This window comes from Hyaena hyaena, unplaced genomic scaffold (genome assembly GCF_003009895.1).
Source record: "Hyaena hyaena isolate Hyena2069 unplaced genomic scaffold, ASM300989v1 scaffold_183, whole genome shotgun sequence".
Taxonomy (NCBI): domain Eukaryota; kingdom Metazoa; phylum Chordata; class Mammalia; order Carnivora; family Hyaenidae; genus Hyaena; species Hyaena hyaena.
Genome location: NW_024080815.1, coordinates 555,343 through 572,895, shown reverse-complemented (window position 1 = coordinate 572,895; position 17,553 = coordinate 555,343). Strand labels below are relative to the sequence as shown.

Below are 17,553 nucleotides of genomic sequence, written 5' to 3'. Positions count from 1 at the left end.
GCGGCAGGAGAGGGTCAGAGAGAGAGGGAGACACAGAATCTGAAGCAGGCTCCAGGCTCTGAGCTGTCAGCACAGAGCCCAACACGGGGCTCAAACCCACAAACCATGAGATCATGACCTGAGCTGAAGTCAGACGCTTAACTGACTGAGCCATCCAGGCACCCCAGACCGAGCTGTTTTAAGAGCACTATATGCCAAGTATGTTGACACGGATACTGTTCTTCTCCCCAGTCTGTCCATAAAGAACAGAGGCTCAGAAACAAGAGGGTATGTTATCAAGAGCCATCGGCAGGAAGTGGCTGTGCCAAGATTTGGCTCCACTCGGTGTTCTTAACCACCTCACTTTACCTTTGAAGAAATAAAGAAATTATTCAGACGGAAAGACAGCTGACTTCCAAATTATGACCTCCCTCAGCACAGGCTAGATATAACAGTGCCCTTCACCTTGGGTAGAGAGTTGGGCTGGGTCTCCCCTGAGCTCCTTTTCCAACCTGGGGCACCGTGATTCTTCTGGGATTTTGGGGAGAGGAGGAAAAGAAGCGAAGAAGATTGCCACCCGGACTTGAAAACACATTGCCCATCATGCTGCAGTGGCAACGTGCTTGTTCTCATGGAACGAGAAGGCTGGCGTCTGAATTCTTACCAGCCGTGTGCGATCTGGGACCAGGGGGCTCCGCCTGACTCAGTCTGTTCATGGGCATAAAGGTCTCACTGTATCGCTGTGACCACTAACGTGAGTAGGATTCCTGGGCCTGTCGACAATTCCACAAATGTGTTTAAGACCTGAACAGCTTGTAGTGACGTAGCAGGAAGTTGGGCCAGAGACAAGGAAGGGACCAGGCTTGAGAGGCTGCATGCTCACCAGGTGGTGTAGACCCTGTTGAAATTCAGGTGGGAGCCAGAATGAGTTATTTTTAATGAATTATGATTTGAATGCGAAGTATGTACACACAGTCCCAAATCAATGAGATAAAAGCATGGGGGGGACTTCCTTCTGATGCCTCCTACTCAGACCTTGGCCACAAGTTGGAAAGCAGGCTGGGGTAGGGGAGTGACTTTTCGGTCCAGGTGATGTGGCAAGGACCAAACCAGGGCAGTGGCCTGGCCATGCCCAGGGGGATACAAAGCAGCGAATGTCAGAGGGGAGAGACATCGTCTTGATAAAATTAAAAGGCCTTGGGGATTAATTAGCTGTGGGAGGAAGAGCATAATGGAGAGATGACTGTGTTTTTGAGGCCAGGGATGGTGCTGTATTTGAAAAGCCGTGGAACAGAGAAGGAAGCAGGATTGCTAAGCACCGGCCTGTCTGGTAATGCTCTGGCTTCTTGTCGTCAAAATAAACGTGGCTGGAATGGGCATTAGAAAGAGAGAACCTCTGAGAGTTTTAAGTAGCTAAGCCCAGTAATCAGCTCCTGGATGGCATGGCCAGATATTTGAAGTTTGTCCGGATCCAGAGCCGGCGGGGTAAGGAGTTTGGGGAGAGAGAACAGCAATAACCACCATTTAGGAAGATCTTCTATCCCAAGCATTCTTCCGTGTACCTCCTCACGGTGTGACACGGAGGGGACCGGCGCTGGGACGTTCTTCCAAGGACAAGGATGCTCACCCCCCTCCCCTCGGGAGGAGCCCACCCTGCAGTGTAGATACATCCTGCATATAACCTTATTCTTTTCCATGAAGACAGTTGGTCATTGTGGCCCCAAGAGTAATTTAATTTTCATATTTTTATAGCTCCTTTCAACGGCCTGAATTCACAGGTCAACGAAAATTCCTTTGTGAGATCACAGATCCTGGTTTTGGTTTGGCAAATGTGGCTGGTGCAGTGTGAAGGATATGTAACATTGAGGAGGCCGGAGGCAAAAAGAAAGGCAGGTGGTTTGTATGGGGCCTGGATTGGAGAAAGAAAGGAATGAGCTTGGAAGCAAGGTTAAAACTCCACAGACTGCTAGGAGAATCCCTTGCCTGTATCACAGACAGGGTGGAAAAGGGCAGGGTTCCTCTGGAGAAGCTTCTAGGCTCTGCAGTGGCTATTGAGGCAGTACTGCATCTCGGAATGGGGTCATGTGTTCACGGGAAATGGCTGTTTGGGCACATCTGGTCCCTGGTCCTTCAGAAAACAGGCTCCTCCTCGCACCCCAGTTCATGGCACAGCAGGTGGATCTCATTAATGGTGGACCTGTATACCAGCATCTGCAGCTCCCTGTGGCTCGTACAGAACCATCCTGTTCACTGTTTCATTTGACCTTCACACTGACCTCTGGGGAAGAGCTGGCCAGGTGTCGTCTGTGTTCAGATGAGGAAGTCAAGACCCAGAACGGTTAAGCAGCTTGCCCCAGGCTACCCTGCTCAGAAACAGCAATGCCTGGCTGCTTTGAGCCCACGTGCTGTTAAGATGCACCCCACGTGCTTAGAGTAAATGGTCAGCGAGCGCCTTGGCCTTCCAGGTTCTCAGAGGAAGGCTGTGGCTGGCCTGACGGTTGGCTGCACCCAGTGTCCAAATGCTTCCCCCCAGGTCTTTTGGCGAGGACACAAGCGATGCAGTGTTTCTGGGGAACGGGGGGGGGGGGACGGCTTGGTGTGGCGTGCCGTGGTTTTCCCCACTCTGCCTTGCGTGGCTGCCGAGTGGTCCTAGCTGCTCACCCTCACCCAACTGCACCCTCTCACAGCAGTGCATGGTCTACCCTCTGTCTGAGCTGCACCGGGCACTCACCATCTTGTCTCGTTGAGCCATTGGGAGATGACGCTGTTGGACGCATCTGGAAATCTGGGTTTTCTGGAGGTTTCACAGAAGCCCAGCCAGGCTCCATCTGGTTTCCTTGGCAGGTCAGCACCCCACGCCTGCCTCCTTCCCACTTGTCATCCCTGCGTGGCCCATGGGCCTTCACAGCTGCACCTCCATGGGGAAGACACGCATCTGTCCGAGAAAAGCTCTGTAAATATGGTGGTGGAAATGGGAGGCAGGGGTGAGGTGGTGCATCCTGATGTGAGATCTGGACAGGAAAGACTTAACCTGCTTTAATCTTCACTTTCAGAGTTGTTTGTTTCTGAGAAGAGTACAGGGCAGGGAATGAAGGTGCCAAGTAGCTGGGACAGGGCTGGTGCCTCTGAGCGCTTAGCTGGAGTTTGAGCCCAGCCAAGCCCTGCCCCTCTCCCCACTGCCCCCAGGTGCTGAATGTGCAGGTCACCTCCTTGGCTTGGCCCCCAGCCACTCCCTGGAGGGCCCAGGGGTTATCACAAGTTGCCCAGGCTGCCAAGGGGAGGGGTGTCTGGACAGAGCCCAGGCAGGAGAGAGACAGGAAGCGAACGGAGGTGATCTGTCCCTATTCTGTTCCAACTTGTACATTAGCATCCCTTGACATGAGCTATTTGTCTTGCTTTCTTTAAATTCCTAAGTGGATTATAATTTTTCTCGTGGTATCATTTGACAGCAGTCATTTTTCAAGGTTTTACTACGTTCCTCACATTCTTGGAATATTTGAAACAAGTTTAGGAAAAGACCGCCATCTTTATGTCAGACGGTGTAGTGCAGCTCTGGGCGTGTCTGAGGAAGCAACACCAGTGCCAAGGTTCTTCTCTCCCCTTTGTCGCAAAAAGGGACCTGCCTCGTCAGAGGTCCCAGGAATAGAATCTATTAGCAGTTCTTTTTTTCAAAAAAGAGAAAAGAAAGTTAAAATCAAACCCGAGCAGCCACTTTGGGGAGTCTGGTTTATCTCGCTGGTGGCGATGGGCACTTTCAAGGATGGGTTTTGCACGCTTCCGAAAGCGGACAGTGACGTGTCTGAGGGATAATAACAAGTTATGTGCAAGCACAGCACTGTGTATTTTCCACATGTTACCTCCTTTAACCCTGTGACGTTCCTTCAAGGCAGGTTCTATGCTTATGTGAAAGCTGCCCCAGAGGGCTGGACCCCCCCATCCCCAGTGACCCCGCTAGGAAGTGGCACCTGCACGAGGATTTGGACTCGGACCCCGACTGACTGCAGAGTTCTGGCACTCAGCACTCCCTCTGCAGCCTCCCCAAGCAGCAGTGAGGGGAGGAGAGCCGGGAGCAGGAAAGAAAGTGACCTTAGAACAGATTTGGGAGAGGAGAAAAAGCCCTCCGTTAAATGCCCAGGGCAGCTAAATAACCCATTGCAAGTTAGCTTCATCGAGTTTTTAGGATCACATTCACCTTTGTCACTGTTTACAACTGCTGTGAAGAATGGCCTGAGGGATTGTTAAGGAGGAAAAGAGAAAAATAAGCATATTCCCAAGTCCGAAGAGAAATCTGTATATTAAGGTTGTGTCTGGGGCCGCCGAGCTGCGGGACATCCTTGAGCCAAGTGGGACTTTGCCGGGGCAGCATTGGTGTTTTGGGTGAACTGTGTAGGCAGACAACACTGCCAATTTCTGCTCTGTCATTCTGAGTATTTGAGCCATAGGAAGGCTTTGTGATCTGACCAAGTTCCTTTTGAATCCAGGGAACTTGTGGCCACCTAGAATAAACATCCTGAAGCACAGCTCTTAATATTTTTGTTTCCCTTTATAGTTCTTTCTCTTCCTCAAAAACCTCCTTGATGTTCCAAGATCGTTCCTGATTGGCTGTTTATGTAATTTAATAAAGTCATATGTGTGCTTTTATATAAGCCAAATTGAACTGGACTCAGCCTATAAAGAAAAGCACTGCTCTTCTGTCCCTTGTCTCCCCACCTCCTGGTCCTTTTTAGGGACAGCTACTTATATAGCCTGTCAGCTATTTCTTTGTATATTATTGCCGTATTTCCGAATAACATGTTCATACTGTACATTTTAAGCCATCAATTTCAGACTTTTTTTTTTTTTTTTTTAACTTTTTTTTTTGGAAGACCAGGACTTAGATCTGTAAATAAATTTAGCAATCGTCCNCTGTCAGCTATTTCTTTGTATATTATTGCCGTATTTCCGAATAACATGTTCATACTGTACATTTTAAGCCATCAATTTCAGACTTTTTTTTTTTTTTTTTAACTTCTTACTGTGGAAGACCAGGACTTAGATCTGTAAATAAATTTAGCAATCGTCCTGCCTCCCCCCCCCCCCCGCTATCCCTCAGTGTGGTTATATCACAATTTTTGGTTTAATTAACACTCAACATTTGTATGACAAGCCTGTAAAATTTGCATACAGCATGGCTAATAATATGTGATGTGTCAGAACCATGTACTTGATTGTAAAACATTTTTTTCCTAGGATTTGTCATTGCCTCTTTTTTAAATTAGGGTTTCACATGCCTCTACAAATTCATCTTCAGTGTTCCTAACAGAGTTCTCAAACTCTTCTCCAGATGGTCAGATAAGTCAGGGGATCTTTCAAGTCCATTGTCGCTTTGGTGGCACCTCTCCAGCTTCCCATCCACCCTGGACTGGCTGCTGTCCAGGCCCAGGGCCCAGCTGCTAGCCAGTGCATTCTCTTACCTCTCTTCTGGATTAGGACCCCATCTCCCTCCTGTGATTTATTCTCTCATTTTGTGAAAACGTCCTCTGGTAGCTAGCTGAGAATAATTGGAGCCAGGGCTAATTTTCTGAAACCGTACAAATCTCAGTGTGTTCAACTCTCACTCATATGTGAGATAACTTATTTTTCCTCATGGTTTCTGCCTTAGACTCGTGAACCCTTACTCACGTCATGTGAATTCCACCTATGTTCTCCATGCTTGTGAGTAGCACCGCATGGCTAGTGCTGGAGAATACAGTCATTCCTATAAAAAGATCAGGTGAATGCTGATTTAATTCATGTAATGTACGGGAGGGGAGATGCCGACTGTCTTTATTCCCAGCCTTCTCTATGGGAATCCTTGAGAACATTTATTTACATGGGCACATACATGATTCTGACTGTAGAGGCAATAAGCTAGCTCCATATAGTCACTTTCTAGGGTCTATGAAGAGAGGAATTTTGTACTATTAGTAGCTCATGGATTCCCTGTGTCTGGCCTTGAACGGCCATAAGAGTGCTGGTTTGTTCCACTGAAGTCTATAAGAGAAATATGCAGAATGAGCACCTTTTCTGTGAAATGTTGATAATCCACACATCCACTGACCAGCTCAGGAGACTTTTTTTTTTTTTTTTTTAATCACTGAACAAACCAACGTTAATCTCTTTTTTGGGTATCAAGGAAATTTAGTCTCAGGGCTTTAGTGTACACGACTTACTGACATTCACCCCATTTCTGCTTATAAATTGCCCCCAACACTTAAGATTTTTAGTGGCTGTTACTGCTGGTGTTTTTGCAAATATTCATTTCCCGCCCTATACAATAGAATTGTCCATTTTTGGTGTCATGCTTCACCTTTAGTTTTGGGGAAGCCACCACTGCTGAAAGGAAAATGGGATTTATGTGGGAAGGAGGAAGGGAAGTGAGGTATTCACCCCGGCCTTCTTCCCTTATAAGGAGAACTGGCAAGATGGGAAGTAGAGCCTTAGCAAATGGTTTTTAGAGTTTTGATTGCATCCAAGCTCGAACCCAAACGTATCCAGTAGATTTCTTCCTTTCAGTCTTCTGGGTTTGGGGGCAGAGGGATTCCTGACCTGCCCAGGTTGAATTAAGGGGAGAGGGAGGGCTGTTTGTCTCACTGCTGTGGTCTCCAGGATACCTCCTTTAGTCCTTTGTATTCTTAGAAACAAAGTCACCTCTTGGCAGGGATCAAGCCACCCAGATGCCAGCAGTCAGAGTTGGGTTTCACATCACCAGCCTTAGAGAAGCAGTGCCCGGTTTCCTTTGGCAAAGACAACCTGCCCTTCTTCGTTCATTTCAGCCACCCGGGCACAAAGGTAACTTCCTCAAAATAGAAACCTTTGAAGAAGAGCCTGTCTGCGGCATCAGCGAATCCTTAGGTTTACCCTGAATTCTAATTTAACATCTTAGAACTTTGCACACACGAGTTTGCTTTTTTTTCTTCTCTTTTCTCACATCAACCATCAGAAAAAGTAGATGCAGTGAGAAGAGTCTAGGCGTTTTCTTGTGGGAGACGCTGCGGTTGACGTTTGCAGCAAATGCTCAGGCCTATGGCATTGACAGATCCAGGTTTTATTCTTAACTCTGGGACTATTCCCGGAAGTGTGACCTCACGCAAGTCTGTTCATCTCTGAGCTTCCATTTCCCCGTGTGTAATGACTTTAATAAAATGCCCCTGCAGTGTCATTGTGAGGCCAGGATTGCCTGAGGTCACATATATAGAAAGCACGTTGCTCAGAGCAGTGAATGGCTCCAGTGCTTTCCCATCCCTCGGGCACAGGAGAGGCCCGCACCCTGGGAAGCTGGTCACGAGTGGGCCACAATCGAGACTTTGAATGGTCAGTCACATGGCTTCGCTGCTCGCTCCCAGCTCCTGGCTTATTTGTGTTTATTTTTCCTTTGCTAGGCAGGAGGGGTAGCGAAAGCAAGAACGTTCTTTTGCCTCTCCCCCAGGATCGAGTCACCTCACATATTAATAAACTACAACAATAGTAATCTTAGCAGCTGCAGTTGGCCCAACACCCCTTCCGTGCTGGGCCCTGTGCCGAGCGCCCTCTCTGCGTGCTTTCCTTTCATCTTCCAACCTGCTGCGTAGTACACATAGCGTGTCTTCATTGCACACGTGAGCAGGCTGAGATTTCAGGTTCTCCTCTGGCTCCAGGGTTTCTATGCTTCGTACTCGGCACTTTGGTTTTCAGCCATATTGTCATGGCCCCCGTGAAAGGGTGGTAACTTTCGCCCCCTCCCCCCCATTCACCTTTCTCTCCCCTTGACCTGTAGAAGCTCTGGGTTCCAGCAGTACACTGCAGGGACCCTTGATGTGGTGAGCCAAAAAGACTGCAAGTCACAGCCTCTTACCTACATCCCAGCTCTGGCTGCCCATGGGCGGCTGGCAGGGAGGAAGAGCTGAGAGTGCGATGTTCTGCAGAGACTCAGCTTCTAGCTGCAGGTGTCCCCACCGCTCTGCTCGTGGTGCATCCTTGCCCATAAACTCACGGCCTGCAGGTGGCACACGAAATGACAGAAACAGTGCCGCCCAGACAGGGCCGGGGAGGGCTGGGAGCTTGCAGCCAGCAGAGGCAATTAAGAAGGGCCGGATGGATGGGACATGCACATGGCCGGTCATCAGGATAATGCAAGAACAACGCCTTCTGCCCTCAGCTCGCAGAAGGGCGGGTAAGTAGAGGAGGAGTGGAGGAGCTGGACCCGAGATGCGCACTGCTCATTCATCTCTGCCTCTGTGCCTGCCCTGGCACCAGCGTCTTGTGTCCCCAGCCTTGTGTTACTTTTCCTCTCCCATCCACTAATGGGAATGGAAGCTCATTAGCAGCAGTGCCTCACACGCTTCTGTGGGCTTTTGTTTGCTTAAAATTGAAAAGATGAAGTGACAGCATTTGGGGACATTTACAGAAAGGTCAAAGACACTCCACTGTGTGGATCTCAGCTCCCTAACCCGGCAATGGCTTTGGCTTTATTTTTAAAATTCTCTTCCGGCCCAGGCATAGTCTGCCCTTGCATAGGGGTCCCCAGCCCCCAGCCCCCAGCCTCACCTGAAAGCTACCAGATAGCTGGGCAGAGGCCGGGTCAGTGACAGAGCTTGACAGTTTCCCCTTTTTTCATTGCCCCCGATGTCTTTTAGGGATTTTGAAGCTTCGGTAAAGATACCTTTGTGATGTTGAACAGAAGAAGGCCATAGCCATCTCCCAGAAGAGGCCGGGGCCCTGGCCACCATCTCCATATGTCCAATGGACAACTGACATCGGATGGGGTGTTGAGCCCCTTGCCCTTTGGTCCTGTGGCCAGAGGTCCATGGTCTGGGTAGCAAATTGGGGATTTAAACCAGCATTTCTTCAGGATATAGTTCTAGGGTTTTGTGACCACACGAGTTTAGGAAACTTCAGGTTTATACTAAGTTAAAAAATGTGTTTTAATTATGGTAGCATCTACTGTGAATCTCAAAGGAGAAGTTTTATAAAACAGTAGCCAGTAATAGTAGCTAGCGTATATCGTTTACTGTTCGCTGAGTCTGTGAGCCTAATAAGCTCTTTCTATGTAGTTTCTTATTTAAACCCCATAGCGTCCCTGGGAGGTTTGAGGCCAGCACTTTCCCCATTGTACAGACTGGGGAGGCACTTGCCCTATGTCTTAGCTGATTTGCATTGGGCACAAAGTTCTGTCCTCGAGCAGACCGAGTCCCGACCCCAGGCTCTTACCCAGGATATGGTACTCTTCTGGTAGGCAGCTTTGACTGAGCCTTCTTTTATTTGGGACTCCTCATTCCTAACGGGATCGGTACCCTAGAGCACTCTAGTTGGAGAAATGTCCATTTAAACTCAAAAGCTAAGTAGGGACTGTTCGGCGAGCAGGAACATGGAATTTCTCATACGAGCCCGGTTGGGTTTTGCTTTTTCTGCAGCCCCAATACCACCAGACGTGTTTGTTTCACGTTACGTTGGTGTCAAGAGGCTTTTCTGCAGGAGAGGCAGGCCCAGAGGATCTTGGGTAGAAAGCGTAGGCCAGCGGTTCTCAAACCTGGCTGCATATTGGAATTCATTTAATGACCTTTGAAAATTGCTGATGCCTGGCCTCGTTTTCTGGGACTTTGAGTTAGTCTGGATGAGCGCCAGGCATTGGTGAGGTTTCAATTATCTTTGAGAACCATTGGTTTGGACAACTCCTTTGTGGTCCAGTGACCATATCTTCTGCCAAAGCAAGGAGAAGAAAGGGTTTCTTTTCTCAGTTTAGTGACTTACTGGGATGTTGGTTGGTTGGCTGGTTGGCTGGTTGGTTGGTTGGTTTGTGAATGAGTGACCTGTGTTCTTTGATTACTGGTCCTCTATAGCCTTGTACCATGAATCCTCTCCATGATCTGTACTCCTGACCCTAACTTCACACTGACAGCCATGTACTGACCAGCTCCTATGCAGGAGCTTTAGACTGGCTCCTAAGGGGACTGGTGGGAAAGAGGCTCAGCATTCATACTCCTGTTGGAGGAAGTAGGTGGGTACCACTGCCCCGAGCACTGCATCCGTGCTGTTGCCAGGGGAGCTGGGGCAAGACGTGCATTCTGGGTGATGATGATGGCTGCCCACACACTTCCTCTTTGTTGGGCTTAACTGTAAATATTGGGCTCCAAAGGGTGTTGCTGTCATTTTCCATTGAATCCGATGAAACTGGGTGATGGAATAGTTTCTTGGTTTGGTAGTTAAAATGACTTCAGCTATTAGTTACTATGTCTCCAAAAAGCCCTTTTTAGAAATCTGAGCCCTTGTCAGTAAACGGCGATTGTTTTAACCCCGAGCTATAATGGCTTTTCTTAACATCTTCATCTTTTCAAAGGCCCAGACCCTAGGTTATTCAAGGCGTAATTCCAGGATTACGAGACTGTTCTTTTTTTCCAGTTCAAGATGGATGTGCCCCCGGCTCATCAAAGGGTTTGTAATGGGAATATTTCTGTTGGTTTCTTACAGTACAACAAACACCTCTTCGTGCACATTGGGCATGCCAACCATTCTTACAGTGACCCATTACTCGAATCAGTGGACATTCGTCAGATTTATGACAAATTTCCTGAAAAGAAAGGTGGCTTAAAGGAACTGTTTGGAAAAGGCCCTCAGAATGCCTTCTTCCTCGTAAAATTCTGGGTGAGTAAGACATTGCTGTGGTCGCGGTGGGTTTTGTCCTAACGGTCGCATCCCGTGTTTGAGTGCGGAGCCTGTGCACGTGCATCCACAGGAGCGCGTGGGCGGCCATCCCCACACTGGTCTTGTGGTACATCCTTGGGGAGAGATGCGCCCGGACAGCATCTGGTGGCCCTGCCCAAGAACAAGAGAGGTGGAAGTCCTCTTTGGGTTTCAGGGCTCCCCCATGCCATGGCGGTCCTGCCCAGACGGCTGGAGTCGCGATGGAGAATATGGGGCATGAGACCCTCTTCCTGTCTCTTCTCACTCCATTAAGCAGAACGACCTGTAAATTCCACTGGAGCACAGGACCGGAGGTGAAATGGGGGCCAGGATGGAGATAAGAGTTTCATGCTTCAAGATTTTAGAAGTATCAGAGAGCTTGCAAAAAATGGCTTTGTCCAGTAGGTCCCTCATTTGTGCTTTAAAACACCAGGGGCAGATGCCCCCAGCCGCTGGGGCTCGCTGCTGTCTCACGGCCTCTGAGAGCTTCTCTGTTCTCTTCGCCACTAGTCAGGCTCGAGCCAGGAGACTGCTCATGGGTCACAAGCATGAGTACAATGTGTGCGTATTGGCGGTTAGGACCCCAAGGCAGTGAGACACCAGAGGGCCCATTAGCAGTGAGTATTGATAAGTCATCAGTCCTTACAGAAATAAAATCCCTTCAAACGATTGCACTCGTTAGCATGGCAGTACAGTTCCTAAGTGAGCTCGGCCCAGGGTATTCTCTTTGCTCTCCATCCTGTGCGCAGCTGTTATGTGTCTGATGGACTTTTTTCCTTTCCTTCTCTCCCACGGGGCCAGCTTCTCCTTCCTTTGAGATGGTGGCTCCTTTATTATAGCACCTTCCTCACTTAGGCAGACCATTGATTTTCCTTTTACTCCCAGCACATTTTGTAGTTAATCAGTTCCCATGCTGGGTCATAATTACTTGGATGTGTGTCCCACTCCCCTCTGGACCCAGACTACCTTGGGGGCACCTTACTCATAATAGGGCTACTATTTATTGAATACCTGCTGTGGGCTGGGAGCCATGCTAATGCTTTCCACGCAGTTTACCCAGTCCTCACAGTGTTAAGTGGAATTTGCCTCCTATCCAGCTAAGAAAACAGAGACGCAGAGATTACAAAGGACAGGCTGCTTATAGAGTGGGGGGCCCAGGGCTTGTAATTAGATAAATTTGGCTGTAGTGCCTCTCTGCCCGATTTCCCGACAGCCTTGCACCCTGTGGGCCCCAGCCAGTAGGGGTGGGTGTGGGGGGGGACTCTCCATGTCTCCAATACTAAGCGAACGTCTTACACATAAAAGCCCAACAAATGGGGAAACAAATGGATAAATCAAGGAAACAATTATGTTTTAAGTTTCTGGGAGGATAATTTACATATTAAATTTAGTTTGTTTAGTTTCTTATATCCATCCAGGTAACTAGATTTCATTTTTCATATTCGTGTATTCAATTTGGATTGTGAAAATAGCCTTCTACTTATATTAATGTTCTTGGGATGAGTAATACATGCGGTTGACCTGAAGAAGCAAAAATCCCTTTCTAAGTTGGGGGCTGCCACTAGAGATTTGATTGGTTGTTGGGAGTCAGTTATTATATGGTTACCTAGCAGTTTTCAAAGTAGGGCCTGGCGTCTCCTGGGGGGTTCATCCGTGTACTGTCAATGAGCTGAGAAGGCCAAGGCTGTTTTCATTATGGCACGGAGACGTGATTTGGCTTGTGCACACTGCTGACAGGCACACTGATGGTTCAAAAGCAGTAGGGCGAGGGGCGCCCGGGTGGCTCAAGTCGGTTAAGCATCTGACTTTAGCTCAGGTCATGATCTCCCGGTTCGTGAGTTTGGGCCCTGCGTCGAGCTCTGTGCTGAGAGCCTGGAGCCTGCTTCAGATTCTGTGTCTCCCTCTCTCTCTGCCCGCCTCTCCTCAAAAATAAATAAAACATTTAAAAAATTTTAAAAAGGAATAGGGCAACACTGCTGAGGCTTTAGCTTAATTGGGCTGGCACTCATGTACCGTTTCCCCCCCAAAAAAGAGAACTGGTCACACCAAGAATGTCCTTTATGAATTTTATTACAACTTGTACCTAGAGCACGCATTGCAAATGAATACAGAGAGCCTGCCTGCCAGCTACATCAAGGAGAACGGCTGACACTATTTATTACCAAAGAGAAAATTCTGGCTTTCTAGTAAAAATAAGGATCTTGGAAAACTCCTATCCACCTCCATGAACTTGATGGCTTTCTGATACTTAAAAGACTTTTCCAAGGAGAGCCACAGCCATATTAACAAAAGTGACTTTTTGGTATTGTGGAAGATACACCAGCAGATTTTTAATGTAACCGCGCATGAAAAGTTCATGGATATGGTTTCGGATTCCACACTGCAGCTAAGTTTTAAGAAACTTATGTGTTAAGTTTTGATGTGGGTTCAAAGAAATACCACAAGTAGCTGAAGAGCCTATTAAGATACTCTTCCCTTTTCTAGTTCCCTATTGATATTAGTCTGGTTTTTCATGTATTTCAACAAAAACAACACATGATGACAAATTGAAAATAGAAGCATGCTAGAGAGTCTGGGTATTTTCCACGAAGGCACATGTTAAATACATTTCCAAAGTGTGAGACTGTACTACCCTCCTAATTTTTGTTTTTTTCTTTTTTTCAATATAGGTATGGCTAATTAAAAGAAAAAAGGTGTAATGAGTTTATTTTTTCAGTAGGTAGTAAACAGAGGCAACTGGGTGGCTCAGTCCTTTAAGCATCCGACTTCATGTCAGGTCATGATCTCGTGGTTTGCGGGTTCAAGCCCCATGTCGGGCTCTGTGCTGACAACTCAGAGCCTGGAGTCTGCTTTGAATTCTGTGTCTCCTACCCTCTCTGCTCCTCTCCTGTTTGCACTCTGTCTCTCTCAAAAATAAACATTAAAAAAAACTTTTTTAATAGGTAATAAATCTTTTTAAGATGTTCTTAGCTTAAATTTCCAATACAGAAAATACAGATAGATACAACTGACAGAAACAAAAGCACTTTGAGGTCCTCAATAAATTTCAGAGCAGAAAACGGTCCCGAGATCGAAAAGTTTGAGAGCCACTCTTGTGAAGGGTATAAAAAGAGACTGTTCTACTCAAGTTAATTATAATTAATCAGAAATTGTAGGATCCAATGAAAGGAAACCGTTTTCATTACTTTCCATTTAAACAGTATTGGTTTTTATGGATAATAAGATTTCTTATAATTAGCATGTTATTTGGATATAAAGTGGAATGGAAAGTGCTTAAAAAGTTATTTTTGGTTTTGCTTCCAAAATTTCTCGTGTTGCTTGGGATGATTTTAATCAACTCTTTCATTTCATGGGGCCCTTTGGTCGTGAATCCCAAGTAATAAGGTCTAGATTGTAGTGTGTGGTTGATAGTATGAAGTGCCCCAATTTAGAAACAGTCGCTCTGAGATTAGATATTAGTTTATTAAGTTAACATTTGCAGGATTAAAATTAAGCATTCCTATGAATGTGGTAGAAGATTTCACTCCTTCAGTATAATTGTGAGCAGTACTTAACCTTTATAAAGGCATTCAGTCACAACAATGTTAAAATAAATGAGGAAAGGCCGCCTGAATAGGTTTATAATTTGCTGCAATTTGAAGTTGCACTGGCTTCCTCTGATGCCTCAGTAAGAATAAATTATACTTAGAATATCTATCCTTGGATATCTGGGGTTTCTAGCAGGTGTTTCTGAAGCCGGTTTAACACTCCCTTTGAAATATTTTTCATATCCGCAATTTGCTTAGCAGATTTTCTTAGCTTTGTGTGAATTCAGTCAATTTCAACAGAGATCCTGTACCAGTCTCCTTTATTCTCCCTCCTTTCTCCTCCTCCTCAAAGTGCCTGAAGTCTCTAGGGTGTCAAAGTCAGGCCGGCTCTTCATTTGTTCCTATGATTGTTCCTGAAGCTGTTTTCGGAATGTCGGGTCGGCCACCTGCAAGCCTGGGCTCAGCTGGGCTAGACAAGGTCAGGAGTGTCCTGTGGAGGAAATACCGAGTGCTACCCCGAGTGCCTGTACTTGGGAGCCCAAGCTGTGGGCCCCTCTGCCCTTGGCCAGCTGACACTTGGAGGTGAATGGCATGGTGGTGTGCCAGGCAGCAGTCACTCCACTGTTCGGAAGGCAGAAACCCAGGACTCGGGTCCTAAAACATAAATGACCGGCAGAGGCAAGGATGCCCGTGTAGGTGCCCCTCCCCCCTCTTAGATCTGTAATCTCTCATGCCTTAATGGGGTCGGGACACCGAGGGCCCTTGTGGATGGCCACATACCTGGTGAGATTTTTTTTTTTTTTTCTTTTAAGAACTTTATTGAGGCATCATTTACAAGCAATAAAACCTACACCTTAGACTTCGGTGATTTTTAGAAAAATGTACAGAGTGGTATAACCATCACTATAATAAAATTTGAGACTATTTGGATCAACTCCAGAAAGATCCCCTGCGTCTGTTTGCAGCCATTCCCTGTTCCCGCTCCCAGCCTCACACAGCTACTCCTCTTCTTTCTGTCTGTACAGATTTTAATCCTTTAGTGTCCAGTCGTTTGCACCTAGCTTCTTTCCCCCACAGTGTTCCGATGTGCCACCATCTTTCTTGGCATTTTTCCATAGCTGTAGCATTGCTAGGTCACATGGTAACTTCATGTCTAACTTAAGAAACTGCCGAGCTCTTTTCTTAAGTGGTTTCTACCAGGCGAGATGTTAGGGGTCACTCACCACCTCCTTTGACAATTATGGCAGCCAGTATGAGGGTAGGGAGAGATGACCTTGAACGCTGTAGATGAGGGGCTGGTGAGGGAGATCCCCAAGACACAAGGTACAGCTGAGGTCCATCCAGGTGAGTTCAGGCACGTTCAAGTATGTTGAGGTGCTTTGCAGCTGGTCCTTCACTTGTACAGGAAGCATAGGTGGGTGGACGGATTAGGAAAGACGAGGAATCGGGGTTTGATTGTGTCAGCAATAGGAAGCAGTCAGTGCTTTTAATAATTTTCAAGCCAGGAGAGTATTTGGATTCTTTTCACTAAGTGTTACAGCCACTTTATTTGCATTTTGCCTCCTCTATTTTTATTCTTTATCTTTTTCTTTTCATGACCATCTCCTTATTTCCTTTTCCTTCCTGCCTGCCTCTTCATTCACTCTGCACATCTTAATTCTTTTCCATATCTAATTACAGAGAGAAGAGGCTTCTGCAGGAATGGGAGGGAAGGGGCTTCTTGCTGTTTGAGCAGTTGAAGGTGACTTAATGAGTTCCTTTTTTGAGCCAGGCACTATGCCAGGTTTAAGCCCTTCCTTGATATTATTTAATCCTTTTGAGGCCCGTGTGATTATTCCCACTTTATACGTAAAGAAATGGAGCCACGGAGAGACACAGTGACTTCTGCAAAGACCTACAGCTAATCAGTACGGGATTAGCCAAACTTTCAGAATTCACAGTCTTTCCGTGAAATCTGTGCGTGGCTTCTGCAGGGGCCACGGCTCTGTCACTAGCCCCTCTCCTGATGTGATTTCACCAGCAGCTGGTGACTGTAACCAAAGTTTAACATCCTGGTTTCCAGCTGAAGTCAGCCCTGTCATCATGGGCTGTCCGGGCGCACGTCACATGGGGGCAGTGGTGAGTAGACCATGGCTACAAGGAAGTTCAGGTGAGACCCTGAGTTGTCTTAGAAAGATTGGTACCACGCTATTAGCTGCCTTTGGGGTGGGGTCGGGGGGCAGTGTCGTGTTTACATTATGATTCCAAAGGAAACATCATAACATTCCAGACTTGGAAATGTATAATTTTTAATTCACTTCTAAATGCACCATGAATATAGAAGATGTTTATGTAGCTGGAATCAGGTAATACATTAAATCTGGCATCCTGCTTTTCTTTTTCTCCCTTACCAAACACCCTTCCAAGTGGCCATATGCCATTATATCCCTAATTACCTTTTTTTTTTAGTTTATTTATTTATTTTTAGAGTGAGAGAGCTTGTGTGTGTGGGAGAGGGGGAGAGAGAATCCCAAGCAGGCTCCGTGCTGTCACTGTCGATCGTGATGTGGGGCTTGAACTCATGAACTGTGAGATTATGACATTCGCCAAAATTAAAAGTCGAACCCTTAACTGACTAAGCCACCCTGGCGCGCCCCTAATCATTATTTTTAATGACTACATATACCCACTTTACTGGTTAAATAAGAATTTAATTCTTATTTTAGTAAATATTGGTAATATTACTCTGTGTGTGTGTAAATAACCAAGGTGCTATTTTCTAAGGCAGTCACGCCCTGAGTGAGTAGAACAGGCATCCGTATCCAAATTGCATGACATAATTTAAAACAAAACAACTTTCTTTCGTCCCTTTGCTTTTTGAAGTCCTATTCATCTGCAGTTATTTTTTCTTTCTACTCAAAGACTTTAATCCCTTCCACATTCTCTATAGAAGCTTTTTTTTTTTTTTAACGTTTATTCATTTGAGAGCGAGAGAGAGTGCACACAATCCGGGGAGGGACAGAGAAAGAGAGACACAGAGAATAGCAAAAAGGCTCTGTGCTGTCTGCACAAAGCCCGACTTAGGGCTCCAAGTCACAAACCTTGAGATCATGACCTGAGCCCAAGTCAAGAGTCAGACGCTCAACTGAGCCACCCAGGTGCTCCTCTATAGAAACTATTAATGAGGTAACACGTACTGTTTCCTCTCAACTCTGAGACCTATACTTGTTCCCATCTGAGCAGTTCTAGAAGTAGGATGCTTCTTAGAGCTGACTCCATCAGTGCCTCGCCTGCCCCTTCAGAGATGTGTTGTCCTTGCCTGCCTTTTGTGACCTGAGCCACCGTGAATAGAGGATCTCACCAGCCCCCTATTGCCTTGGTTGAGTTATTG

The 17,553-nt window shown here is 46.7% G+C and overlaps 1 protein-coding gene across 12 annotated transcripts in view; it reads left to right on the top strand.

Moving 5' to 3' along the window:
• TEAD1 (TEA domain transcription factor 1) overlaps nucleotides 1-17,553 on the top strand; it is a 271,916-nt gene that overhangs the window by 221,672 nt on the left and 32,691 nt on the right. For 11 of the 12 annotated variants that reach the window (XM_039240895.1, XM_039240893.1, XM_039240892.1 and 8 more), the window contains one exon: nucleotides 10,444-10,617. The exons of the other annotated variant lie outside the window; for it this stretch is intronic. In XM_039240895.1, coding sequence (XP_039096826.1) covers nucleotides 10,444-10,617 — 174 coding nt within the window. The remainder of the gene's footprint in view (nucleotides 1-10,443; nucleotides 10,618-17,553) is intronic. 12 annotated transcript variants of the gene reach the window in all.